Source organism: Papio anubis, chromosome 16, assembly GCF_008728515.1.
Source record: "Papio anubis isolate 15944 chromosome 16, Panubis1.0, whole genome shotgun sequence".
Taxonomy (NCBI): Eukaryota; Metazoa; Chordata; class Mammalia; order Primates; family Cercopithecidae; genus Papio; species Papio anubis.
The window spans coordinates 53,584,908-53,609,789 of NC_044991.1; the positions used below are offsets into that span (position 1 = coordinate 53,584,908).

The 24,882-nt window shown below is 46.0% G+C and overlaps 1 protein-coding gene across 8 annotated transcripts in view; it reads left to right on the forward strand.

The window, feature by feature from the left end:
• Positions 1 to 24,882, forward strand: part of SLC23A2 (solute carrier family 23 member 2) — a 147,904-nt gene that overhangs the window by 102,482 nt on the left and 20,540 nt on the right. For all 8 annotated transcript variants that reach the window (XM_017944974.3, XM_031656582.1, XM_017944978.3 and 5 more), the window contains 5 exons: positions 10,544 to 10,632; positions 11,628 to 11,698; positions 12,623 to 12,804; positions 22,825 to 22,945; positions 23,434 to 23,590. In XM_017944974.3, the coding sequence (XP_017800463.1) occupies positions 10,544 to 10,632; positions 11,628 to 11,698; positions 12,623 to 12,804; positions 22,825 to 22,945; positions 23,434 to 23,590 (620 nt within the window). The remainder of the gene's footprint in view (positions 1 to 10,543; positions 10,633 to 11,627; positions 11,699 to 12,622; positions 12,805 to 22,824; positions 22,946 to 23,433; positions 23,591 to 24,882) is intronic.

Genomic DNA, 24,882 nt, shown 5'->3' on the forward strand with positions numbered 1-24,882 from the left:
GCACGGCCTCAGACCGTGTTTGCAGACCTTCTTCTGCGTGGGTCCTTAGCACACTTGGGGGCTTGCTATGCAGGGGGCTGTGTGTCTGAGACAGCGAAGGGGCACTGAGGCAATGAGACAAGCTGCTATTTTCCCCCTTGACTGGCCAGTCACCATGGGGGGCATGTTTGCTGCACCCCATGTTCGTGTGTCTCCTCTTTTCTCCACCCCATGTCTCTCCACCCTCCATCCCTTCCTGCTGGAACCCAGACTCCTCCACCCGTCCTCTTCCCATCTTTGCACTAGGCCAGAAGAGGCCAGGCTACCTTGTCAGCTGTACCACCTCTCACAGCCTCGCGTCAGGTTTCCTGTGGGGTTAGTGAGGGAAGAGCAGAAATCCCCAAATGGCCAACTACTCCTTGAGCATATGCCCTGTTCCCATCCAGCAGAGCAAAGTTGGCAGCCAGACCTCAGTAGGGTGAGGCCCCCTCTGGTACTTGGACACCCAGATCTCACTCAGGACAGCGTCTGTTCTAGGGGTGCTCACCAAGATCAATGCTGCCAGAGCTGGACGCATGGCCATTGCAAGTGAAAGTCAGATTTTGGGATACTTTTGTGGAATTCTAACCCCTTGGGTATCAAACCTACACTTCTGAGGATAGAGAGATGTTTACAGCATGTGGCGTTATGACCTTGGACAAGTGACCCCTCCAGCCCTGTTTCCTTTGTGAAAATGAAAGGAGGCTTCTCCCTCAGGTGTCCTGGGAATGATATATTTTGCCCTATTTTAATGAATCTATTGTGTTGTTGTAGATTATTTTGTTTCTTAAAATAGTTTTTGGGAGTTTTTGCATACAAAAATGTGAACTCGTATTTTAGACTTTTAGTTCTGCTAGTTGCTTAGATAGATCCATCATAGGCTGTGAATTATCATTTCTTTTAGACTTCTGTGTTTATTTTCTGTTCAGAAAAGGATGGAAGAAATAGATAGAGCAGCTGGGGTAGAGAGGCTGTGAGCAGGGAGCGAGGTGGAGAGGAAAGGCAGACGCAGCTGGGAGTGTGGGCCTGCCTCCCAGCAGCACCGCTGGAAGGATGGCAGATGGCCTCTGTGGGCTTTTGTGCATTGTGTTTTTGTTTTTGGAGAAGCTCACCACTCATTTCCTTAGGCTTAGAGCAGAAGGAAAAATTTTTCATGTCCAGCTTTCGTGATTTCTAAGACACAGTCTCAGACTTCTCCAGCTCCGGTCGTTCCCCTGTTGTGTTTCAGTTCTGTATCCAGCTTTGTGCATTTGACTGCCTCTTGCTGAGTACCCGGTATTTCTGTCGCGCTGGATGTTGTGGGTGAAGGAAGCCTGAGGACAAATCATGGCCTGTGCCCTTCAGGGGCGGGCCCTCTATTCTGCAGAAGCGTCTAGAGTACAGGAAGGAATGAGGTGCTGTGGTCAAGTCATCCCCCTCGTTTCGCATGGGCTCTTGATCTGTGTGGAATGCTATCCTGGAAACCTGTTTCATTCTATAAAAATGACCAGAGTTGATGGGAAACCCGTGAAGGTGAAACAGATGTGTGTCTTTGCAGACCTTACTCAAGCCCAGAAGGCCGACCGTAGATGCCACAGCATGGGGGCACATTTCCCAAGGCTGACTGACTGAGACCACATGAAGCATGTCTGAGTTGTGCGGGCTGCAGACCCTTCTTCTTCACCGCACATCTCCCCTGGCATGAAAGTTTTCCTTTTCCTCCAGGGGCCGTTGTCTTTTTGCACTGGAGGTTGTGGGCCTTAGCCCCAGTTGTCGAGGCCTTTAGGAGGCTTTGGTGCTTTCCAAGCCTTTGCTTAGGGAAAGGCGGCTTCCTCGTGGCCCTTGCTCATGGCATTCCCTCTCCCTCTCCCTCTCCCTCTCCCTCTCCCTCTTCCTCCCTAGCTTTTCCTCCTCCCTCCTCTTCTTTGACCTTGATCCCTTGAGCTTTGCATCAAGGAGGTCTTCATTACCGAGTTACCCTGAGCGAGGATTCAACAGTTCTCATTTTGGTTGGTCTGTGATGTCAATTCCAGTTAACCTTTGTTCTGGGAATTAGTACAAAGCCTTTAAAATCCAGAGAAATGAGGGCAGCATTTCGAGAGTCCCCTAACCAGCCTGCAGCCGTCATTCTTTTGTGGCACCTCTGAGCTTCCCAGAGTTCCCACCCCTGACCTTTGGTGTCTCTAGGGCCCTCCAAGACCCTGCCCCGCTGTCACCACACTGACTTGCCCACAGGCTGGTGGAAGGAGTCTTACGGTGTCTGAGGGGCCACCCTCAGCCTTTCACTCCAGGCCCTTCTTAGAGGCATCACTCTGGCCTCTCCAGCAAAATGAAGGATAGGATGTCCCTCTCAGAGGACCCCCTCCTGGCCACTCTCAGGCCTGCTGTAGGCACACAGCACATTCATGTGCTGAGATACGGTAGGGTTTGGCCAAGAGAGTCATTGTAGCTGGTTTAGGAACCTGGCCTCTAACCAGATTGCCCTAAGGAGAGAGAGTTCCTGTGTCTTCCATCCTGTCAGGTTCCTGGGGCCTGTAATGGAACCTTGTCTATGATATGTGCTCACTGAGTACAAGGGGTGGCTCCAGGAGACTTTAAGGTCTTAAATCTGGGGGCTTCAAACTCATGATTGTTTATGAAACTTAGAAGCACGGAGGGATGCGGTGATTAGATTGGGGCAGGGGAGACCCCGCTTCTTTTTCTGTATATGTATGTTGGGGTACAAGTGTAATTTTTTTTTTTTTTTTATTTTTGAGCCACTTGAAAGTAAAGTTACAGGCTGGGCAAGACGGTTCAGGGCTGTAATCCCAGCACTTTGGGAGTTTGAGGCGGGAGGATTGCTGGAGCCCAGGAGTTTGAGACCAGCCTGGTGGACAACATAGTGAGACTTTGTCTCTACAAATAATAAAAATAATTAGCTGGGTGTGATGGCGTGCACCTGTGGTCCCAGCTACTCAAGAGCCTGAGGTGGGAGGGTCACTTGAGCCCAGGAGATGAGGCTTCACTGAGCCACGATCAAGCCATTGCATTCCAGCCTGGGAGACAGAGCAAGATCCTGTCTAAAAAAAAAAAAAAGAAGTAAAGATGCAGACAGCATGAGGGCTCACCCCTACATACTCTCCTAGCAATGAGGGTGTCTCTTGTGTATCGCAGGAGACCATTTGTCACACCTAACAACATTAACAATCATTCTGTTTCATCATCTCATATGCAGTTCGTATTTAACTTCCCAGTTGTTCGTAAAATACCTTTCCCAGTTATTCCCTCTCTAAACCAGTCACCTTCGTGTGGTGCCTTTGTTTGTTGTGTCTCTTTGCTGTCTCCACCTTTTTCCTCCCCACATCATCATCTTTTTTAAAAGATTCCAGACCTGGTGTCTCGTGAGTGTCTGATTTTTGTCTTGATTGTGTCCCTGTCACATTGTTTGATTTGTCCCACAATCCCTTTCATTTGTTGTCAACCAGAAGATGGGGCTGGAGGCATGATTGATTTAGGGTAAACATTGTTGCCAAAATTACTGTGTAGGTGATCTCAAATCCTTTGTATTCTGTCATGTCAAGCAGGCAGGCACATAATGGCACATTATAGGGTTTTGTGCCCAAATAAAAAATTTTTACCATTCATTTAACTAAAAAAGAATTTAAAATTGTACATTAATAAGGGAGACCGGACTGGGTGCGGTGGCTCATGCCTGTAATCCCAGCACTTTGGGAGGCTGAGGCGGGTGGATCACCTGAGGTCGGGAGTTTGAGACCAGCCTGGCCAACATGGTGAAACTCTGTCTCTACTAAAAATACAGAAATTAGCTGGGCATGGTAGCGGGTGCCTATATCCCAGATACTCGGGAGGCTGAGGCAAGAACAATTGCTTGAACCCAAGAGACAGAGGTTGCAGTGAGCCGAGATAAGGTAGACCAGTGAGAATGCAGAGGCGATGACCTTGGCTGAGGGTCTCTGCCCTGTCTTCCCTGCCAGCTGTACTGAGTCCTTGGACGCAGAGGCAGCTGGGCTCCCTTTCCATCATTCAGTAGTCATGCAACTTTGGACAAACTCTCCCCAGATAAGTCTCTGCAAGCCCTGTTTCCTCAATGGTAAACTAACCATAAGATTGTTAGTGAGCGGGACACCATGGCTTATGCCTGCAATCCCAGCACTTTGGGAGGCCTAGGTGGGAGGATTATTTGAGCCCCGAAGTTCAAGACCAACCTGGGCAACATAAGGAGACCTTGTCTCTACAGAAACATAAAAAAATTTAGCCAGGTGTGGTGGTGCACACCTGTGGTCCCAGCTACTCGGGAGGCTGAGGTGGGAGGATTGCTTAAGTCCAGGAGGTCAAGGCTGCAGTGAACTGTAATTTGCGCCACTACACTCCAGCCTGAGTGACAGAGCGATACCCTGTCTCAAAAGGAAGATTGTTAGCGAGCATCAAGTGAGATGATGCCTGGTACCTGTCCACACTCAGTGGCTGACTCTATTTATCTTAGTTTTCTCCACTGGGAGGGAAGGAGGCAGGTACTGTAGTGGGTGTGCAGCGAACAAGGGCTGGGCAGCCTCTTGGAGCAACGCAGACCTGATGAGTGCAGCAGGGCTTGGGGTTGGCCACACTGCCAGTGTCCCCGGCCAGGGTGGGCCCCACTGACCCTGGAATCTGTGTCAGAGGCCATCAGAAAACTGTAAGGGCATTTGATCCAGCCCCTCCTGAGGCTTGAGACCGTCTTGCCTCAGCCGAGCTTGTTCTCTAGGGCGGGTCTACTTGCTTTTGTCCCTGCAACTCTAGCTTTTCTGGGTGGTCTCCCTTCAGTTACTCCCCCCTTGCTCTGTTAGCTGGTATTTGTGATGTTTCAAGGGCCTAGGAGTCTGATTGAGTCCTCTTGTTACATGTAAGTTTAATGAATTTGGTTCTCTACAACCTTTCTTTTTCGACTGTCAGGTCCTTCTTGTCCCAAACACTTCCCCAGGCTCTGAATTGTTCATCCTTCTCCTCATGGCCTTCTGCTTCCACCACCTTCCCTCCTCTAACCCCCATTATTCCTTTTTAGGCAGGTGACTGCCCTGGCAAAAGCAGCTCTACACAGGAGTGAACAGTACTTATCACCAAATAAGGATGAAAGCTCTTTTCCTGTTTTAAATTTGGAGAGTTTTTTCAATATTTGGCATGACTCTGGTGTTTTAAGGAATATCTCGTCATCTCCTTGCCTCTGCTGCCCCCACCCCACTAAGTCCCACCCCCTGAAAACACTTGATAGACTGATAGAGTTTTTTAAAATGTCACCTCTAAGGCCGGGCGCGGTGGCTCACGCCTGTAATCCCAGCACTTTGGGAGGCCGAGGCGGGCGGATCACAAGGTCAGGAGATCGAGACCACAGTGAAACCCTGTCTCTACTAAAAATACAAAAAATTAGCCGGGCGCGGTGGCGGGCGCCTGTAGTCCCAGCTACTCAGGAGGCTGAGGCAGGAGAATGGCGTGAACCCAGGAGGCGGAGCTTGCAGTGAGCCGAGATCGCGCCACTGCACTCCAGCCTAGGCGACAGCGTGAGACTCCGTCTCAAAAAAAAAAAAAAAAATGTCACCTCTATTGAGGGGCAATAGATATGCGGTAGAATTCACCCTTAAGCTGTGCAGTTAGATGAGCTTATACCGATGTGTGCAATCACATCACCATCACCATGAATAGATAGGACAGTGCAGGCTACTTTCCAGCAGGTCAGTGGATGGATGGATGGATGGATGGATGGATGGATGGATGGATAGATACAGTAAATGATAGAACATGTCATCAATTAAGAAAAAGTTTTCTTTGACACACTGTGTCTTTCTTTTCTTTTTGAGATGGGGTCTCGCTCTGTTGCCCAGGCTGGAGTGCAGTGGCGTGATCTAGGCTCACTGCAACCTCCACCTTCCGTGTTTAAGCGATTCTTCTGCCTCAGCCTCCCAAGTGGCTGGGATATAGGTACCTGCCACCATGCCTGGCTGATTTTTGTGTTTTTAGTAGATATGGGGTTTCTCTATGTTGGCCAGGCTGGTCTCGAACTCCTGACCTCAGGTGATCCTCCTGCCTTGGCCTCCCAAAGTGCTGGGATTACAGGCATGAGCCACCATGCCTGGCCTTGCTTTTCTTTAAGAGTACTTTTTACACACACTCCTAGTGATAGATTCAATAATGAACCTATAGCTCGTCAAAGCCAAACCTGTTACATCTCTTAGGGATTATTTTTCAAAAAATTTTCCTGCAGTTTAGACTCTTGAGTGTTCCTTTGACAATGCAAAGTTTTGTACCAATTTTGGTGGTTGTCTTATAGATTAAGAAGCCAGGCACAGAGTATATATGCTGTGCATTGGTGAATTTTGTTTTTGTTTTATTCAGTTTCATTAACAGTTTAGTTCTGGGCAGATACATTTTGTACCTTCATGGTGCTTCCCATAGGAACCATTGGCTTTTAAGCTTTATCTGATGGCACCATAGGAGGACTGCAAGCTGCCTGGCGACTGGAGGCTTATCTGGGTGAATCATGAAAACCCGTGCACATTTCATCCCCAGCTCTGAGCGCTTTTAATCTAATCACCACTCTTCCAAATTTGCAGTCAAAATCAACTTGCCAGAAAGACAACCTCTTATTTTTAGTTTAATAGAATTCCTTTCTGAGAATATTTGTAAATAGCCCCTTCATTTCATTAAGTATTCATTGGTGCTGAGGATACATGGTGGGTCAAGACGGTGGGTGAAGCCAATCCACTTCCTACTATCAGGATGCCTACCTCAAAGTTGAGGTGGGCAGGACAGCTCATGGGAAGTGCACCAGCACAGATGGCAGCAGCCCAAGGAAGGGAGCAGATAGAGGCTGGGCGCATGTGGAGATCTGATTCAGGCTGGCTCGTCATTCGAGCGAATGCCAAAGGGAATTAAAAAGCAAAGACGACACACAGAGCCATGCCACAGCCTGTTGGGATATCCTCAGTGGCTTGGTTCCTTCAAGACTGAGAATAGCTTCAGGGTTAAGGTCACCTCTCCCAGTTCTCCTACAGTGGTCCTTTCAGAGCAGGTCCTTCACTCGTTTTCCTCTTGCTGCAGGAAGAACACAGGGCATCTGTCATTTGGTCCCCACTGACCTTATGAGCTCCCTGTGCTTTCGCCCAAGTGGAGAATCTGCAGTCCTCTGAGGGTTCCTGGGTCCGTCCTGTGGCTCTTGTTTTGCACCTCCCCTCTCTCTGCCCGGAATACCTGAAACCCTCACACACATGGCGAAGCACTTCTCGTGCTTTAAGACTCGCTCAAGCAACTGCACCTGCAGAGTTCCACAGCATTTCACACCATCACATCACTGCCCCTCATATGTGACCGTGGTTAGTGTCTTCACGCATCAGAAACAGAAGGGCTCAGGAAGTGTTTTCCGTCATCGTATCTGCTTATAATTGTGCTAGTGTGAAGCAGATACCCAAGAATCGTTTATAAAGTGACAAAATGGTAAATCCCTTTACCTGGCACAGGGGTTGTCAGTCTCAGCCACCCCTAGAAGGCATTGTTGAAAATGCAGATTTGGTGCCACCCACCCCTGAATCTGGCTAACCAGGACAAGACGCAGAAATCTCCACCTTTAACCAGCACTCCCAGAGAACCCTGAAGCAGCTTCCTGGTAACTTGGGAGGTGACTTGCAAAAATCTTGACAAAAAGCCCTAAGTTGTAGGGGAACACATTACAGATTCAAAGGAGATCCTGGAATATTTACTGGAGGAGGTGATATTTTCTCTGTGCCTTAAATGACAAATGAAAACTGAACTCGTATGAAGGAGCTGATGAGAGATACCAGGCTGGGAGTGGGGTTTAGGTTACCTGGGCACCAAGCTGGACATGGCGGGGCTCTGGCAGGGTTTTGAATAATGTAAGGACTGTGGGGGAGTTGCTTAGGTTCTCTTGCTGTCCTGAGGCTGGAGCCTGACATGGGATCTCATCATGTCACAATTGCTGGTCTGCTCAGGATTTTGTTTTTTAAACTAATGTCTAGTGGCCACTATTAACTGTGAGAATTTCCAGCTGCAGAAACCCACTGCCTCTTCACATATTTAAGATATATTTTCCCTGTAGACAGGTCAGAAAAACTTCTTTTGTAGAAGGCCAACAGTAAATAGCCTAGGCCTTGCGTGCCTCTGTTAATGTGCTGAGCTCCACCATGACCGCGTGAAAGTGGCCGTTGACCATGAGTAAATAAATGACTGTCCTCTATTCTAGTACAGCTTTACTTACAAAACAGGTAGCACCCCAGATTTGGCCCACTAGCTGGTTTGGCAGCCCCTGGTGTAAAGAAAAGCACAGTTTAATGTATTTCCTTTCCAGTCTTTAGTACAAAATAAAAGAGCAGGCAGTCTTCTTGGCCTGGGGAGACCCACCTGGGTGCCTGAGGTTTACGTGGTCATAGGGGCCGTACTCTGGGTGCAGAGAGAAGAGCTGAGAATTGACCAGCTTCACACTGGGCAAGCACCTAAAAAAGTCACTGTTATCACCTTCAGTCGTTTTCTTGGAAAATTGGCTTTGTTAATTGTGATCTAGGGAAGCTCTCGTTTGTTTAATGTGTTCATATGCTCTTGTTGCAACTTTCCCCGAGAATGTTTCAGTCAAGCCAGTGACAGAGCCCACACTTAGTGCTGGCGTCTTAACAGCTTGTGTCAGGCGATGTTGCCTGGCTAGATATGAACACGTAATGCTGGCATGAGCAGCCCTTTCCAGATTGTCTCGGGAGACTTTTTCTATCGTCATCTATTTCAGGGGAGCCCAGGGTCCCAGCAGCTCGCAAATGAGCGAGTGTCTTTGCAGCAGCGCTCTCGGGACCTTTAGTCCTAGTTAAGCCATCAAATGCCCACCCCGAAAGGTGGCCAGGTCAGATGCCAAGGTCAGGTTCAGGCTGAGGTCTGACTGAAGAGTGGAAGCCAGATCCAGTCTTTCCTTTTGCCATTTCCAGTGAATCACCAATGCAGTGTGATGTGTGATGGCCACATTCCTAAGGATAAAATCTCTAAACGCAGTTCACCATTTGTATTCCACTGCCCTAGGATGCATTGGTTGAAGTCGGAAACCATAGTAAACCAAATGGCATTTGGACCATTCCATACAGCATCCATCCCTAATTATATGTTGTCCTTTCAGTACAGTCCTGAAAATTTGTGCTTATGGAATACTTAGAAGTCAAACAGTGTTTTCCCTTTGACATACATTCCCACTTCGGGTGTCCTTCACTTCTGCTATCCTCTGGGCCCCTCTGGCAGGTAATTATAACTGGATGGTTATTGAAGGGCATGCCTATGGGAGTGGCCATCAGCAATGCATCCGGTTTGTGTGGTGTAGCCTGCCTCTGTGCCTTAAAGCCAGCACCCTGCATACTCTGGATTGATGTCATTGCATGATTAAACAGCCAGGAGAGCATCTGTAACAAGGACGTCTTGACCTCCCTGGCTCAGAATGGTGTGTGCTGGGCTCTGGACTTGCAGCGAGACTGCTTGTTCTTTAGCCAGAGCCAGTTGGATTTCTCAGCCCAGTTCCTGTTTCACTGTGGGTAGGACTTGCTGCCAGACTGCTCAAAGGGAAGGATGCTGGGTCCCTGTGTCACTGGCAAGGCCACTGACTAGGCTCCCTGGGGCCTTTCAGGATTTGGATGTGTGAGAGTTCCCAGCCCTGCAAACAGGAAGAGCCAGTTTAATATTTTACCCTCAAAATTATATTTAAAATAGTGATTAAGTTCCGATGCTAACCCATAAAGCCACTTTAATGTGACTTAGCTGAAATGCTGTACATTTTCATTAAAAAATGGTAGTCTTTTTGAATAGCTTAAGTGTTCGTGAAGTCAATGTGAAATATCTAAAATATAATCAAATCATGTCATTTGAGGATCTCTGCATTTAGTTTGAGGATGTGGGCAGCAAATTTAATGGAGATTCTGCAAGTTTTCTGGGCCCTTTAAAATATGTTCGAATACCTTTAAGTATTTTTATGATTAAGCAGAATATTTATTATGTCTGCTATCACGTTGTAACTTACAGCTCTGTAGATCTAGATCACTATTATGACTTATCTGTAATCGGTGATTAGGGCAATTTTTGATTCACAAATTGAAACAACGGAGGGAAATTTTTTCCTATGATAACCAATAATAATTTTAAAGGGAGGAGGAGGGAGGTAAAAAAGCAGAAATACACTGATGTTTAAAAAGGAGTTTATAAGCTCAGCAGGGAAGAGGGAACCTCAAATGCCTGCAGTCCCCCACCTGCAAGAGGAAAGGTGGTGATGGCAGGGGCCGGTGTTGGGATGTTGGCACTGACCACGGGGCCCACCCTGGAGCTGCCTGGGTGGGAGGAGAGTGGCAATGGGGAGGATGAAGAAGCCACTGGCTGTGGCTGTATGGCACAGGAGACCTTTGCAGACTGGGGCTTTTTCTTCTAGGTGTGCCTGCATTTACTCATGTGCTGTATGTCTATGGAAAAGACTGTTAAGCTGTCAAATAGTGAACTACCTCGGTAGTTCCCGATGCCGTGATCATGGTTTTGGTCTCGTTTCTTTTAGGTTACCCCTGTTTCAGGCCAGTGCTTTTGCATTTTTGGCCCCTGCTCGAGCCATCCTGTCTTTAGATAAATGGAAATGTAACACCACAGGTAATTGCAGTTATTTCCACATATGTCATTGGGGTCCCTTAATGCAGGTGTAAAGGGAGGCCTGGACATGCTGCCCTCAGCAGCGCTAAATCCTTTCTGGAATTAGGGACAAAGCACACAAACCCACAAACAGCTTAGAATGCTCCATCTGTGGACCGTGTCTGTCTCTCTCTTTCTATCCACTTGTTCATCCCTAACCCTAGAGCAAGAAAGGATCAGAATTGACCTCATTTCTCTGTTAATGAAATTGACAAATATGGGAACGGAATAGAAAAATATTTGTGCTATTTTTCTGCCTCTCTCTTTCAGTGGATTTTATGACCCACCAGTAATCACTCTCTTTGCTGCGTCAGCATCCCTTCTCTGAAACGTCTTTGCTTTTAAGGATCTGGCTACTGTGGTTTGCTGCAAATGACTTTCATTCCCCTTCCTTAGTGATTGCAAAGATCCTTAAGGAACCCGATAAGGTCAGGAAAAGATAGGGAATTTGAGAAAATCAGAGTCAGACCTGTACTCTCAAAAATACAATTACATTTTGACCTTCTAGGAGCAAAGTTTTCCAGCCTTCATTTCCTTCCTTGCTCCTAGGAGTTACTTTGTGACCACTGATTTGATCTGGGAACTGGAAAAGGCCCTCTGTTTTATCTAAGTTTTTCAAACCTCAGTCCAGCAGCCTTGCTGTCGGGCATTTCAGTGAGCTGTGTGCAAAGGTTGGTTTTTTTTGTGTGAGGCTGGTGCTAGTAACGTGTATCACCACTTCAGTTAGCTTTTGACAATTTGGGGAGCTCTCAGTCGATGAATTCATTTGGTTAAATTAGCATTTGAGGATCCACCTTTCAGTAAGATAAGCTGTACTGTTAGAGGTTGAATTTTAGGGATGGGGATTGACATAGATACAGTAAAAACAGGCAGAAAATTCTTCTTAAAAGGTAAAATGAGTATGTCATGTGAGACATCAGTGTCACTCCAAGAAAAACTTTGTTTTTGTTTTCAAGATGTTTCAGTTGTCAATGGAACGGCAGAGCTGTTGCACACGGAACACATCTGGTATCCCCGGATCCGAGAGGTAAAAGACAAGCGTTGTCTGCCTTTGGCTTCTTCATGTTTCTTCTCAGCTTCAATGTTGGTTGACCCAGGAAATAGCAGTTACTTTTACTGAGCCCTTCTTTTCTTTTTCAATTACTGATACGTTTATTTCTCTCGTTAAAGTAAATGTAGTTAAGCAACACTCTAGAATCAAGCATATGGAAATGCTTTGGGCACCCAGAAGGAATGGTTTCCTCCCTCCTGCACACCCACAGACCTGTCCACTCACACCCGCCAGCACAACTAGCTGAGGTTGGTAGCTCCCTGGACAGAGCTACAGAGGCTCATCATCGACAGATAGAATTGTTCACCCTGACCTCAGCGTCTGCCTGTGTTCATTGAAAGAGCTAAAGATATTTGTCTGCCAAAGTGCAATTGAACAGAAGCAGACATGAAGTACGGCTGACAGTGTATTAATGTTTTCCAAAAGCTGTGAGATAATTCGCCATCAGTTCAGAATGAGCACAGATGTGGCCATTCTGCACACTAAAAACATCCCTTTAGAATTTCTGTCAACAACACTGTCTTGTCGATGTCCTGGGGGCTCACTCTTTAAAGCTGAGAGTCTATGCTGTAGTGTTCCTCTAAGGCTGGTCTTTAAATGTTGTGTTTCTTAAATGGGAATTACAAATTTTTGCCTGCATCATTTAGCAGTGGAAAAGGCATGTGGGCCGTGTGTCCAGGACCCATTTCTGTAATACACCTGCCTCAGGAATGCAGGCCCCAGTTAGCGCCCACTGAAGTTTCTTGTCAGGTCCTGGGGGATTTTCCAGCTGTCTCTCCCAAGTTAGATGATGTAATAACTTACTGCCTTGCAGAATTATCAGTTGTGGTTGTAGGTGACATTCTGAGCGTGCAATGTACAAGCAGCTGACTCTCATGTCTGTGCCATCTCTTGTTGCAGATCCAGGGGGCCATCATCATGTCCTCACTGATAGAAGTAGTCATCGGCCTCCTAGGCCTGCCTGGGGCTCTGCTGAAGTACATCGGTCCCTTGACCATTACACCCACGGTGGCCCTCATTGGCCTCTCTGGTTTCCAGGCAGCGGGGGAGAGAGCCGGGAAGCACTGGGGCATTGCCATGCTGTAAGTGGAAACATCTCTCCTCGTCCCACCACTGCAGGGCAGCCTTTAGGAACATTCACGTAGACTTCAGGAGATAGTGTTTTCCAATAGTAAGAATGGTCTGACAGTTTCAACTTTATTTGCTTCAAGCTAGGGAATAGTCAAAGGGTTTTTGACCCAGAGTTTGGGAAGTGACATACAGTTGAGGTATTACAGAGACAGACTTAGCAGCCGTATGAATAGTGTGGGTTGTAAGGTTTTAAGCTTTGGTAATGGGGTAAGGTGTTGGCACCATTTGTTTTTGACTTTTGAGGTCTTGCCAAGTCTCATGTGCATGGTGACATACTGAGAAGCCATTTTTTTTTTTTTTTTGAGACCGAGTCTTCCTCTGTCACCCAAACTGGAGTGCAATGGCACAATCTCGGCTCACTGCAACCTCCACCTCCCGGGTTCAAGCGATTCTTCTGTCTCGCCCTCCTGAGTAGCTGAGACTACAGGCACATGCCACAACACCCGGCTGATTTTTTTTTTTTTTTTTTTTTTTTTTTTAGTAGAGACGAGGTTTCACCATGTTAGCCAGGATGTTCTCGATCTCCTGACCTCGTGATCTGCCCGCCTTGGCCTCCCAAAGTGCTGGGATTACAGGCGTGAGCCACCGCTCCCGGCCGAGAAGCCAAATTTTTATATCATGAGACTCAAAAATATTCAGAGTGGCAGGAGTCTGGAGTATTTCCAGAGAAGTTGCGGGAAAGGTCTGTTGGCATTGATGATGTGGCTCTTCTCCCCACGCCACACTGAGCTCTGCACTCCTGACGGGTGGGTGGTTGGGAGAGGGACATGGTTTCTGCTGGGGTCCTGCTAGTCAGTGCCTGTCCTTTTGTATAGAATGTCACATCCATTAAAGATGTCCCTTGCCCTTTAAGTAAAGTTAACATTTTGTGTTAATGAAGTCACAGGGGAGTTTGATAATATTACTGATGATTAGAGCCACAGAACTCTTTGTAACACAGAGTCCACATTCTCTGTGTGTCTGCAGAGCATGTTTAAGAATTGATTATGTGTGGGTATATGGTTCCATTACTCTGGAATTTAACCAGCCAGTAAAATTCCTAAAACAAAATAAGTCATCACGTAAGAGGATTTTTCATTTGTTTTGTGAAATATTCTGCAGTTAAATTTAATAACAGGTGGTATTTATTGATCTTTTACTACGCATCAGTCCTTTATATAACACTTGTATATAGTATCAGATAAGGTACATCCTAGTGTTATCCCATTTAATAGCAGAGGACACTGAGCACCACAATGTAATGTTATTGGCCCAGAGTCATACGGTGAGTTAAGTGGCCAATGTGGGTTTCAAAACCCAAGTGTTGGAAATGGGCCTGAACCCATCCTACTCAATCCTGTTCTGTGTATTAGAACATGATGTACAAATAAAAGTGAACCATAGCAGAATTGTTTTCTACACTTTACAATTAAAGTGTGTGAAAATACCAAGTTTTTTTCTTTAAACAAGGTTTGAAGGAGGCACATCTCACACCTGAGCATGAATACCCATCATCATGCTTTCCCAAAACTGTTCCTTTTTTGAGATGCAGTCTTGCTCCAGTGCCCAGGCTGGAGTGCAATGGTGTGATCTTGGCTCACTGCAATCTCTGCCTCCCAAGTTTAAACAATTCTCCTGCCTCAGCCTCCCAAGTAGCTGGGATTACAAGCACCCACTACCACGCCCAGCTAGTTTTTGTATTTTTAGTAGACACAGGGTTTCACCGTGTTGGCCAGGATGGTCTCAAACTCCTGACCTCAAGCGATCTGCCCACCTGGGCCTCCCAAAGTGCTGGTATTACAGGCGTGAGCCACTGTGCCCGGCCCAAAATTGTTCTTAATATTCTCATTTCTCCAAAGGTTGGTCAAAACATTCTTCACACCAGCAGAGGTGGGAAGATGGCGTGTAAGAATATTCTTTCAGCAAAATGTAATTAATGCCAAAACGGATAAATAGTAGGTATAGTACAGTAAAATTTGAAACCAATAACAAAAGGATGAACAAAACCCACAAAGCACTTAGCAGCTTAAAAAAAAAAAGTGTTAAAAATCACTCTCAGAGGGGAAATTGAAACTTTGCAGTTAATTACTGATAGTTTAGGAAATGATGGCAAGAACAGCACCAGTCACACTTAGTAGCCAGAGGTGTTCTCAAGAAAATTCACAACCTTTAAAGCAGATACAGCACATGAAGAATTTCACTAGCTAAGAAAACAGGACAAAAAAATGAACCTAGTAAAAGCAGGGGGAATGAATTAATAAAGATACAGAAAATGTGAAACAGATAGAAGTGGTAAATCTGAAAGCTGGTCTCTTGAGGGGGAAAAAAACCTGATGTTGACAAACTTCTGGCGAAGCTAAGCAGGATAAGAGGATGCCTGTGCACGTAGATCTGCCACAGATCCCGTCAGAGGGAGCTAAACTTACCTCCTCCCAAATTAAAACAAAAAGTAAGAAAATAGTGGTTTTCAGAAAAGCCTAAGTAACCAAAATTGACTCCTCCTCACTGTAAGTATGGGGGTGCCTCCAAACTTGATCCTGGCCCCTTCTAACTCCATGCACTTCCCCCGAGGAGATCGCATTTCTTTGAAGGTGAATATTTCCGCGGAAACCTGTAGTTCAGACCTGTGAACTCCAGATTTACAGAGCCAGCCCTCAGCTTGTCCTCTCCACTTGCTGTTACACAAGACATCTTCAACTGTAAATGAAAAAAGCCCCAGACTTTTGACTCCTTTCCAACCCCCAAAACCAGTTTCTTCTGCCTTCCTCCTTTCGGTAAATGGCACAACCGTGCTCTCAGTTGCTTCAGCCAGAAATGTCTATCTGCTCTTGAGTCTTCCTTTCCCCTCATCCCTCACACAGCCCGTCCTGCCCTTCCTCCTCCAGAACAAGTTCTAAACCTGCTCTCTTTTCCAGGCCTTCACTGCCGCCACCCTCTGCGAGCCTCGCCCTCGGCCGTTGATTCCTCACTGTCCCCAACTTCTCCCTCATGTCTCCCAGGGGTCCTCCTCTGTCCCCTCCTTTTGAAACATCAGTTAGACACAAGCTAGAATTCTGGAAGCTTTGGGGTCTTCTTACTGTTCCAATGTGTGGAGCCTCACGTGCTGCCCTTGGTGGGTGTGTTTGCATCTCTTGGCCTGGATACCTGGAGCCCCTTTGCTCTGGGCACCCAGGCATGCAGAGGTGGGACATGATCTTGAATTATTTAGATGCCTTTCTCCACTCCACCCTTACTTGTCTCTTTCTGTAACCTCTTCTTGAAGCCTCCTGGACTCTTCCTCTTTCTTCTCCTGTTTTCTATCTCTTTGTCTTTTTTCTCTATTCGCGAGAATTATCTTTTGCTTTATCTCTTATTCCTTCTGCCAAGACTGTCATTTACGCTCTGGTGTTTTTTCAGTTTCTAAGAGCTCTTCTGTGGCCTTGGGCTGTCAGCTCTGTGAGGGCAGGGCCTATGTGCTGGGCGGGTCACCTTGGCACCCCCAGCACCTGCCCCTCCCATGGCTGAGCTGGCGCTCAGTGAGCAGGTTGTGAGCTAATGAAGGAAGGCTCAGGAAGCCCCGTAAACCCATGACCACAAGAGCAACCAAGATAGTTGTTGAAGGATTCTGATTCCTAAAAGAAGCCCTGGGTCCAGATGGTTAGACAATGAGTTCTTTCAGTCTTCAAGGAGGAGAGAATATATGCACCGTTTAAACTGTTCCAGAGCTCTGTGAAAGGAGGGAAACTCCCCAGCCAATCTTAGCAGCAAATTCTGACTGAACTAATACAAAAGGAGAGCCATGGACCATCGTTTTCTTTCCTGGGGTTGTGTTAAAAACAAACAGATCCTGAGCCGATGGATGTATTGCGGCACATTCTAAGCAACGAGCCCTGAGTTCAAATGTAGCATGCTCAAGTTCCGCATCATTCTCTACTGTAAGGCTCCTTCCGATCTTTAAAATGCAAATGTGCAAAAGACTCTATTCACCTTCAGAAAAGGGCCTTAGTGTCCAGCCTGTCCACCCTTCATTTGTTTTTTAATGCCAACATCTATAAGCATATCTTGGTAGACTATTCCTTAGAGCATGTTTGGGAAGATGCTGCTATGGATAACACAATGAAAGAACAAGGCATAATGTGTCATTTCAAGAATTCACAGATGGTCAAATATTAAAGTGTGTTGAAATCGATCATGGCTGCATGGTAGGTTTTATTTTATTTTTTTTAATTTTGAGACAGGGTCTCACTTCATCACCCAGGCTGGAGTGCAGTGTCACGATCTCAGCTCACTGCGGCCTCTGACTCCTGAGTTCAGGCGATTCTTATTCGTCAGCCTCCCAAGAGTACCTGGGACTACAGGGTAGATTTTATTAATAAGCTCTTATTGATAAAAACTATGGTAATAGTCCCCTCCCCTAAATTTTATTTGTAAAATTCAACCTACGTCCTTGCTGCAAACTTAGCAATGTGAGAACAGAAGGAATTTTTTTTTTTGAGACAGCGTTTCACTCTTGTTGCCCAGGCTGGAGTGCAATAGGGCAATCTCGGCTTACCGCAACCTCCACTTCCCAGGTTCCAGCAATGCTCCTGCCTCAGCCTCCCAAGTCGCTGGGATTACAGACATCTGCCACCACTCCCAGCTAATTGTTTGTCTTTTTAGTAGAGATGGGGTTTCACCATGTTGGCCAGGCTGGTCTCAAACTTCTGACCTCAGGTGATTCACGCACCTCAGCCTCCCAAAGTGCTGGGATTACAGGTGTGAGCCACCACACCCGGCTGTATAGAAGGATCTTTATGCATAAGATAAAAATGCCTCATACTTGAATGATGAAATATTCAAATCAGGAAATTAAATAAGCTTGTTTATTATCACTGGTATCATTTAAAGTTATTCTAGATGTGCTAGTCAATGTATAAAACAAGAAAGTAAAATAATGTGGATCCATACCAAAAAGATCAGAGAGGAGAGGGGATGGTGACTTGCCTGTAGAGGAATTAAATACATTCCACAGCTTCATAAATAATATGGTGGTCCTGGGACAGGGATAGACATCGGTAGAGCAGAGTAAGAAGAACAGAATCAAAGAAAAATAAGTATTTAGTATAGATGACGGTCATATTTGAAACCAGTAGGGAATGGACAAATTGTGTAGGAAAAACTATTTTTGGGAAAAAGTTAGACTCCTAATTTATATCAAATTATATTTCAGTTGAACTAAAGACTTAAATATATAAAATAACCATAAAAGTGCTAGAAGAAAACCTAAATAAGTATTTAATCCTAAGGGAGGAAAGATCTTTCTTAAAGCAGATACTGAAAAGAGAGAGAAAGAAAGATTTCACTACTGACACATTTAAAACATCAAAAAGCACTGAATTAAAAACAAGTCTGGTATGGTGGCTCACACTTGTAATCCCAGCGCTTTGGGAGGCTGAGGTGGGCAGATCACTTGAGCTCAGGAGTTCTCAACCAGCCTGGCCAACATGGTGAAACTCCGTCTCTACTAAAAATACAAAATGAGCCAGGTGTAGTGGCAGGCACCTATAATCTCAGCTACTCGGAAGCTGAGGCACATGAATCACTTGAATCCAGGAGGTGGAGGTTGCAGTGAGCTGAGATTGCACTTGAACCCAGGAGGTGAAGATTGCAGTGAGCTGAGATTGTGCCACTGCACTCCAGCCTGGGCGACAGAATGAGACTCTGTCTCAAAAAAAAGCTGGGAAAATACTCATAAAAATGTCACAAGACGGCCGGGCGCGGTGGCTCAAGCCTGTAATCCCAGCACTTTGGGAGGCCGAGACGGGCGGATCACGAGGTCAGGAGATCGAGACCATCCTGGCTAACACGGTGAAACCCCGTCTCTACTAAAAAATACAAAAAACTAGCCGGGCGAGGTGGCGGGCGCCTGTAGTCCCAGCTACTCGGGAGGCTGAGGCAGGAGAATGGCGTGAACCCGGGAGGCGGAGCTTGCAGTGAGCTGAGATCAGGCCACTGCACTCCAGCCTGGGCGACAGAGCGAGACTCCGTCTCAAAAAAAAAAAAAAAAAAAAAAAAAATGTCACAAGAAAGGCTAACATCCCTAACTTGTAAAGAGTTCTACTGGTTAAAAGTGAGAGAGGCTGGGTGCAGTGGCTCCAGCGTGTAATCCCAGCACTTTGGGAGGCCGAGACGGGTGGATCACGAGGTCAGGAGATTGAGACCATCCTGGCTAACACGGTGAAACCCCATCTCAACTAAAAAAAACCCAAAAAACTAGCCGGGGGATGTGGCGGGCGCCTGTAGACCCAGCTACTCAGGAGGCTGAGGCAGGAGAATGGCATGAACCCGGGAGGCAGAGCGTGCAGTGAGCTGAGATCCGGCCACTGCACTCCAGCCTGGGCGACAGAGCGAGACTGTCTCAAAAAAAAAAAAAAAAAAAAAGTGAGAGAATCCCAGTGGAGTAATGGATGAGGAGTGTGATAGGAGTAAGCCATTTAGCAAAAAAGGAACTACACCTAGCTCATTAATGTGTGAAAAAGGTTTATGCTCCCAATTTATTAAAATGTGTATTACCTACATGATTCTGTTGGAATTGAGAGTGAATGAGTGGTACAAACTAAGTCACTCCAATACAGATGGGGTTTAGAGACAGAGTCTCAGGGGAGGTTAGTGTGGCCGGTCAGTGACTGCTGTTTCTGGCACAGTGCGTATGTCCTTGGTAGGACCTGCATTTTATTTTTATTTTTATTTATTTATTTTTTTTGAGACGGAGTCTCGCTCTGTAGCCCAGGCTGGAGTGCAGTGGCCGGTTCTCAGCTCACTGCAAGCTCCGCCTCCCGGGTTTACGCCATTCTCCTGCCTCAGCCTTCCCGAGTAGCTGGGACTACAAGCGCCCGCCACCGCGCCCGGCTAGTTTTTTGTATTTTTTAGTAGAGACGGGGTTTCACCGTGTTCGCCAGGATGGTCTCGATCTCCTGACCTCGTGATCCGCCCGTCTCGGCCTCCCAAAGTGCTGGGATTACAGGCTTGAGCCACCGCGCCCGGCGGACCTGCATTTTAAAACTTTTTTTAAAAATTGACTTTTCTTATGGAAAATTTCAAACCTATCCAGAAGTGAAGACATTAGTTTAATGAACCGCCATCTGTCAATCCCAGGCACTTCAAAACAGTATACTTTTATCTATAGCCCACTGTTTTTCATCCCCCTCCAATTCAGTTACATTCTAGGTATTTGAAATTTAACAGTGATTGAGCACAGAAATCTAAAGTAAAATAGTCACCTCCTACTCTATGTCTCAAAAAAATCTCATGATTGTTAACTAGCAAAAAAGTTTGTTTTTATCCTTACATATTTTTTATTTTTATGCAAATAAGCACAAACTAGCATATATACAGCTTCAACATAATTTTATTTGCTTTTACCCCAGTAATTTGTTGGGTTTACTTCTCCTAGACAGCATGTTTACACTGATGTCTTTCTTTCTAAATCTGCACAGTGTTTAATATGGTCTATAATTTATTCAACCATTTCTCAATTGATGCTCATGCATGTAGCTTAAATTTTTGCTGCTACAAAAAAAATTGTTGAAATATATACTTCAATGTGTAAAGACTGAGTATTAGAAGCAATGATGATACAGTTTTTCAATTAAAGCTGTTTATGTTGCTTCCGATGTCATACAGTGTGGGAATTGTTAAACAAGCTGTGGTATGTCCATAAAACAGAATACTAAAGCAGTCACTAAGGTGCTAATGCAAATCTCTGTCTGATGAGGTGGAAAAGCAAATAGTCGTGAGGCAGGTCAGGAAGCTGCATAAAACTTGATGCCAGTTTGGCTCAGATAATAACCTGTTCATATCTGGGGACAAGGAAGATGACAATGTGTCTTCCTCCAGCACCTAGCAAATATCCAGGGAATGAAGGCCATTCAGAACAGATAGACCACAATATTATGTGGTTTTATCACTCAAGGGGGATTATGGATGATCTTCAGGGTTTTGTTTTTTTTTTTTTTCTGCTTACCTGTCTTTTAAATTTTTTCTACAATGTAGTGTGCATTACTTGCATAACATTTTAAAGTAAAAGTTAGCAAAGGTAAACATGAGGTGAAAAGCACCCAGTGGAGTAGACAGCAGCCCATCCTGAGAGCTGAGGCTGAAACGCTTCATCCCTTTGCTCAGTTAAGATGTGTGGACATGGGCAGGTCTGCATCTCGAAGCCGCTGCCTCTGTCACAGGGTGCCCGCCCCCAGGTGTATTTGAGACTAAAAATAAACTCAAAGTAGACAGGTTTTAGAGCTGAAAGAAATAGTCATGTTCATCCACTGCCTAATCTGCTTTCTAAATTTGAGTTGCTGATTTGGGCCTGAGATCTGAGTGTCCCTCCTCAAATTCTGTGTGGTCTCAGTCCCCTCTTAAATGTGCAGGTGTGTTGCCTGAAATAATGATGACGAAAATAGCAGACTTGGGGCATCTTCGGATCTCCTCATATTCACTCTGAAACAAATAGGTAGCATTTTTTTTTCCTAACATGAAAATTATATGTAGGTCTAAGTTTAAAATATTCCAGTTTTAGTATCCCTTGTTACCATATTCTTTTGTGTTAAACTTCACTATCCTGGAGGAATTGAAATCACGTGGGCACTGTGTGCGTTTTCAACCTTGAACTGGTACTGGCGGAGACTCCCGATGGATCACCAGTTCACTGAAGTGCCTTAGTAGGCGGGGAGACCCGTGGAGCAACACACACCTGTTCTCCAGCCGGGATGCCATCCACACCTCATTAGGAATGTGACAGTGGAGTCACACTTGACCGGCTGTCGATGGAGCTAATGATGCCATCTCAGCAGTTGGAACTGTGCCCAGGAACAATTAAGCTTAGCTTTGACTGAGAACCTACTCTTCCTGCCAGCTCTACCTCAGGTCTTAAGTGAAGGAGCGAGACCACGTGGAGGCTTAGACGCATTGTTGGGCACCAGTTTTGTTTTGATGATGAGTAAATCCACCTGGGGAATGGGAAGTGGCCCCAAATCTGCCAGCTCCATGGGACACCAGACCGATGTCACGGACTGGTGTGTCAGGAAGTGCCGTGGTCCTGCTGTGGAGGAGTCGGCGCCTGTCGCTGCCTCCCGTAGCACTTAGTACAGTTCAGTCAGGACCGTGAGGCTCAAGGAGAGGGACTTCTCGCAGCCCAGCCTCCCTGCCCTGTGACCAGGGTGCCAAAAGGAAAGAGTTCAGTTCAAGCCACAGAGCTAGATTCCTGGCCCCCCAATGCTGCAACCCTAGCTGTGTGGTCTTGACCTCTGGCTTTGTCTCTGTGAAAAGGAGACGATCATAGAATCCACCCCATAAGGTTGAGATGATGCACAGAAAGACATTAGTGTAGTGTCTGGCACACAAAAGCCTCTCAGGAATGTTATTAATACTGAATTCTACTGTGTCTAGTTTTCTTAAACAGTGAAGCTTCACTTTTTGCTCTTTTAAAAGTAATTTATGCATGCTGTAAGTAAATTGGAAAATACAGAAAAGTGGGAAAACTAGTTGCAAATCATGTAACTACTCAAAGCAAATCCCTGGGAGAATTTTGGATCATGTCCTTCTTACCTGTTTGTGTGTACATGCAGTAGTTTCTTGGTTTGCTTTGTAGTTAATTCGTAGTTTGAATCTTACAGTTTATGTTGTATCTGGCATCCTTTCCCCTTCCATAGTGTAAGCTTTTCCCATCAATGTATACATTCTTTGGGTTCTCTTATTCTAGTTAGGAAAAGCTGTCCTAAGGCATTTACCTCAGAATTTCATTTCAGTATCAAGAAATGCTAGGCAAGTTAGTTGTAACATCTTCCCCCAAAGTAGTGTTTCAAAAAGATGTACGTTCCAATAGATGTACTGTTTCTCAAATAGTAGTTCAGAGGACTAGCAGCTTTCTAGGTAAATGAATTGAACACTATGTCAGTTTTGCCATAGAAGCTTCGAGTGTTATTTTACAACAGAGACATAACAGCCTTTGACCTACCTTGTTTTCTTTCTCTCCTCAGGACAATATTCCTAGTATTACTGTTTTCTCAATATGCCAGAAATGTTAAATTTCCTCTCCCGATTTATAAATCCAAGAAAGGATGGACTGCATACAAGTTACAGCTGTTCAAAATGTTCCCCGTGAGTAGCTGGCTTCTTCCCCCGCTGATATTTTTGCCTTTGGATAATACGTAAGATGATTAAGGGAAGGGAGGGTTTTAAGCAGGCCCCCCTTGGGGGATCATGTCTGTGCAGTGATATCAGGGTACTAATGACCACTCAAATCATCATAGACTTAAAGGTTCTGATTGTGAAATGAGAGCACATCCTTTTAGCAGTGCCACAGGAAGGGGACACTGTCCTTGGGACTGAGTGAGATTCGACTCCACGTGGCCTCTGCAGGCACGATGTCCATTTTTGTTTTACTAGCCAGACTTTGGAAGGGGTAAGATAAATTCACCTGAATGAAACTGCTCTCTCAGTGAGATTCCATTCAAGGAAGAATACGTCTGCAGAGTGCTGACTGTGGTGGGCTCTGGGGTGTGATGTTCAGACCGCGGGAAGGGGTGTTTTTTGCCAACACCTGTGAGCCCTCCTGGCCTGACAGAGCTTCCCCTTGACCACTCCAGATCATCCTGGCCATCCTGGTATCCTGGCTGCTCTGCTTCATCTTCACGGTGACAGACGTCTTCCCTCCCGACAGCACGAAGTATGGCTTCTACGCTCGCACGGATGCCAGGCAGGGCGTGCTGCTGGTAGCCCCGTGGTTTAAGGTTCCGTACCCATGTAAGTATTCTGATGGCCAGAGGGGTCAGGAGCCCAGGAGGGCCCAACCGAGAGGGGTTGGAAGTTGGCAGAACAGCCTTCTTTGTCCCAGAATGTGTCCTGAGGGTCTTGCCATTCTGGTCAGGAGAGGATTAGACAGCAAGTAAGGGAGGCCCTGTCCCCAGAGAGCAGAAGCCAACACACAGAGACTGACTGGCTCCCTTCTCAGATTAGCTAGCTGTCTCTTTTGGATCTGCTAGGATGAAATCCGGGACAAGGTGTCTCTTGCCAGGTTGAGGCTCTGGTGGCCAGGATTTGAGGGCAGCTGTTTAGATAGGCAAGTATAGAGCTGCTTGGTCCCAGAGCTGCCAAAGTGGAAAGACGTGAGTGGGAACAGCCTGGGGATTAGCAAGCAACCTGCTCAAGCACGATGGAATTTATATAATCTCTTAATGGGCAGCCATAATCTTTTAAATTTGGCCACAGCTGTAGAGGTAAGTTGATAGTCACTAGTGGCCAAAAGCTGCATCTTAATCTGAGTGTTGTGTAACTCTTGGGGGTGTGAATGCATTCCCTAGCTGGGGTGTCACCTGGACTGGTAGCTAGCCCCGTCTAGGTGATCCCAGTGGTTGTTACCCACTTGGTTCCATTGTGAAGACTCTAGTCCCAGCGTTTGGGTTTTTATTAGAATTGGGGCCTGAGCTTAGTCAGGTTCAGCCCACTTCTTTCCCTGTTTAACCATCTTACTTTCATTTTTTATAATGGCAAGGAGAAAAAGAGAGAAGCCAAGAATTTTAAGGTTGGGTCAAAGAGGACTGCTCTGAGCATGTTAAATGATGAGTGTTGGCTGTTCTTTTTGTTCTTAATACACTTAGGAAAGCTTTAAAAAGTTTCGTCTTTCAGGCGGGACACGGTGGCTCATGCCTGTAACACCAGCACTTTGGGAGGCCGAGGCGGGAGGATCACCTGAGGTCAGGAGTTCAAGACCAGCCTGGCCAACATGGTGAAACCCCATCTCTACAAAAATCAGCCAGGCATGATGGCGGGTGCCCGTAATTCCAGCTACTTGGGAGGCTGAGGCGGGAGAATCGCTTGAATCTGGGAGGTGGAGGTTGTAGTGAGTCGAGATCGCACCACTGCACTTCAGCCTGGGAGATAGAGCAAGACTGTCTCAAAAAAAAAAAAAAAAAAATTTATCTTTCTAAAATAACTTTCTCATCAGATGGTATGGTTTAAGTATGCACTTATACAGACCTGTTCTTTCTCCAAGAAAGAATGTGCATGGTTCATAAACATACCTATAGTCTGAGATA